General features: G+C 42.4%; 1 protein-coding gene across 1 annotated transcript; it reads right to left on the reverse strand.

Moving 5' to 3' along the window:
- Window positions 1-2,057: 2,057 nt before the first annotated feature.
- LOC124117358 (titin-like) lies at window positions 2,058-3,099 on the reverse strand. The gene is made up of 2 exons (XM_046479182.2): window positions 3,028-3,099; window positions 2,058-2,879 (listed from the first exon to the last, which is right to left on the reverse strand). The coding sequence occupies exons 1-2, from the start codon at window positions 3,097-3,099 to the stop codon at window positions 2,058-2,060; spliced, it is 894 nt and encodes a 297-aa protein (XP_046335138.1).
- Between the last annotated feature and the right edge of the window lie 522 nt (window positions 3,100-3,621).

Genomic DNA, 3,621 nt, shown 5'->3' on the forward strand with positions numbered 1-3,621 from the left:
TAGTACAAGACAGGGAAGAGTAGGATAGTAGGGGAAACATATAAATGGTTCAAAACACAACGCTGGAGAGACTAGGATAGTAGAGAGTAGGACAGTAAGACAGTACATCGTACAAAACAGGAAGAGAAGGATATCAGAGACAACATTAAGATATTAGATAGTACAAGACAGGAAACTGTAGTTTAGTAGAGGGAACATTAAGATAATAGCTAGTACAAGACAGGAAAGAGTAGGATAGTAGGGGAAACATATAGATGGTTCAAAATACAACACTGGAGAGACTAGGATAGTAGAGAGTAGAACAGTAAGACAGTACATCGTACAAAACAGGAAGAGAAGGATATCAGAGACAACATTAAGATATTAGATAGTACAAGGCAGGAAAGAAGAGGTAGATAGTAGATGGTAGATAGTACAAAGGTGGAGAGAATGGGATAGTAGAGAGGACATTAAGATAGTAGGTAGCAGAAGGAAGGAAAGAGTATGATAGTAGAGAAAAGAAAATGAAATAGCAGACAGTACAAGTCAGGAGAGAGTAGGTTAGGAGAAACAATAAGATAGTAGATAGTACAAGACAGGGAGGAGGATAGTAGAGGTAGATACTGATAGTAGATGGTAGATAGTACAAAGGTGGAAAGAATGGGATAGTAGAGAGGTCCCTACGATAGTAGGTAGTACGAGGAAGGAAAGAGGATGATAGTCATGGTGGTAGAGAGAATAAAATTAAATATAAGACAGCAAACAACAGGAGAGAGTAGGATAGTAGAGGTAGAAAGTAACTCGTAGATAGTACGAAGGTGGAGGGAATGGAATAGTAGAGAGGATATTGAGATAGTAGAAGGAAGGAAAGAGGATGATAGTAGGGGAAAAAATTAAATAGCAGACAGTACAAGGCAGTGGAGAGTAGGATAAGAGAGACAACAATAAGATAGTAGATAGTACAAGGCAGGAAAGAGTAGGATAATAGAGATAAGAAAATTAAGATAGCAAATAGTACAAGACAGGAGAGAGAGTAGGATAGGAGAGACAACAATAAGATAGTAGATAGTACAAGGCAGGAAAGAGTAGGATAATAGAGAGAAGAAAATTAAGATAGCAAATAGTACAAGACAGGAGATAGTAAGATAGTAAGATAGAGTAAGATAGGATAGTGTAGTGTAGGACTGTATTTAGGCTAGTGTAGGTCAGTTAGGATAGTGAATGACTGGAGAGTGCATATATGTTTGGCAGTACACAGTAGGGTAGTGTTGGACAGTAACTGAGAGGATAGTGTAGGTCAGTAGAGAGTAGGTTAGTGTAGGCCAATACAGTGCAGTGTAGGAGAGTATCCAGACAGGAAAGATAGTAGGATAGATTAGGTAAGTATAGAGTAGGGTAGTAGCGTATTACAGTAGAATAGTGTAGGATAGAATAGGATAGTACAGAAGAGGGCAGAGTACGTCAGTACATATTCGGGTGGTTTAGGACAGTACAAAGTAAAGAAGAGAATGACAGTGCACGGTAGAGTAGGAGTGAGTGAGTGAGTGTGTATGGTTTTCCGGAGCTTTCAGAAATATTCCAGCAATATCACGGCGGGGGACAACCAGAAATGGGCTTCAGACACTGTACCCATGTCAGGATTCAAACCCACGTTTTCGGTGTCACAAGCAAAAGCTTTAACCACTAGGCTACCCGACTGCCCCAGAGTAGTGTAGGAAAGTATGTAGCAGAGTAGTATATGAAAGTACATAGTAGACTGACTCGAGTAGTGTATCACATTACATGGTAGTGTAGATTAGGCCAGTACATGGTAGGGTAAGGTAGTACAGTACATAGTAGAGTAGCATAGGAGTTGTGTGTGACAGTGCACGGTAGAGTAGTGTCAGATAGTACATAGAAGAGTAGTGTAGGATAGTACATAGCACAGAAGTGTAGCACAGTAGATGGTAGTGTAGAGCACAACAGTACAAAGTAGTACAAAAACAATGACTGTTAGCGAAAGACATGAAAATCATGTATAAACCTCAACCTAACTATACACCAATCTATACCTACCTGTTCCCTGCCCCTTACACTGTTTAGAAAAAGTCCCTGGTGCCAGATGAGAGACTGGAGCTGTACTCAGCCAGGAGAGCTTCCAGGTCCTCAAGAGTGTCCTGGGGCTCCTCCAGTCTCGCCTGCTTTACAGCTTGGGACACCTCGCTGTTGTCATCTGGGCACTTCCTCTTGTGTGAAGGCAGGGGCTCCTTGCTGGGCTCAGATGTGGGTTTCCTCTTTTTCCTTAAAATGAGTTTGGTAAGATACAGATATTCCACATCATATTCATCATCAGAGTTTGGCTCACATCTGTCCACTGACTTGGCAGAATGTACACTTAATGTTGCAGCAGTGACACCACCTGACTTAGGACTCTCTGGTGCTGAAACAACCTTATCCTTTACATTCTTAACAGGGACAGGGGATGTCTTGCAACCTGTACTGGGCAAGACAGACTTTGGCTTTAAGTATGCACCATCAGCAGACAACAACTGTTCAGCAAAACTCTTAGGTGAGGCCTTAATGATACTATTTCTACCCCCAGACTTAGTGATACGGTTCCCCAGGGGTCTGCTCTGGGTTTTGATGTGCTGAGCTCCAAGAGGCTGAGGCACAAAGTAGGGCTTGCTCTCTGGCTGATGCTTGATCATTTTCTCCTTCAGAATGCGAGGCGTTGGCTGAGGTTTTGGCCTGAACGTGCGGGGCTTCCGTTTGCAGGGCTTGAGCTCGAGTTTCTGCTTTTGATGGACATTGGGTTTGGGGTTGCTTGTTGTAGGCATGGGAGGAGTTTCAACATGGGCCATAGACTGGGGATGAGGGACTGGACTGGGTGGGTCAAGTTGGGGCAGAACACAGGAGAAGGCCTAATGGGCGATACAGTCATTGTATCATTTTTATATTTCATGATTACGTAAGTACAATGGAAGTATATCTCTACTATAAAAGCAAGTATAATTATCTTTTGAGTTACGTTTTATAAATCATCAAAAGAACAAGAATACTCCTGCATACCTCTGGTCTTATCAGCTCCAGGTCTAGCACTGCACTGGGCAGGCTGACAGGCAGCTGGCAGATAGGCATCATCTCCCTACGTCTATTGCAAGGTGGTGGCTGGACTGCAGGAGGCAAGGGGATAGCAGTCACAGATGACGGACCTCCAGGCTGAAGGAGTCTTGGCTGTAGGTAACCAGCATCAAGGGAGAGGTTAACAGGATTACCAGCAGGTATCCAGATAGTGTTGTTATCTATCAGACATCTGGTCCCATCTCCCAACACCACTGTTGGCAGCCCGGGGAGCAAGCGGGTCACAGGCACTGTAACAGTGAATAGTTTACTAAACTGCCTACAAGATAATTCATCATTTCGTTAATAGTGAAAACCAAATCTAACTGTTCATTAGATTTATGTCTTTTGAAAACAAGTTCAGCGTGTCTGCAGGAATTTCAAGAAGTCGAAAATGTTGTGTATCATGTTCACGTTTTGTGACAGTACAACTAAAATTCCCTAAAATGTTCAGGTTACCAATCACCATCTAAAGTTATTGTGAAACTCTACAATATAACCAACTGGAAATTCCGAAAATTTGAATTGGTTATTGTGCAATTC

Source organism: Haliotis rufescens, unplaced genomic scaffold (genome assembly GCF_023055435.1).
Source record: "Haliotis rufescens isolate VD_foot unplaced genomic scaffold, xgHalRufe1.0.p SCAF_22, whole genome shotgun sequence".
Lineage (NCBI taxonomy): Eukaryota > Metazoa > Mollusca > Gastropoda > Lepetellida > Haliotidae > Haliotis > Haliotis rufescens.

Coding starts and splice junctions, on each gene's coding strand:
- LOC124117358 (XM_046479182.2), bottom strand. CDS start 3,099: ATGATGCCTATCTGCCAGCTGCCTGTCAGCCTGCCCAGTGCAGTGCTA. Junction 2,880..3,027: donor TGGAGCTGATAAGACCAGAG/GTATGCAGGAGT, acceptor ATCGCCCATTAG/GCCTTCTCCTGTGTTCTGCC.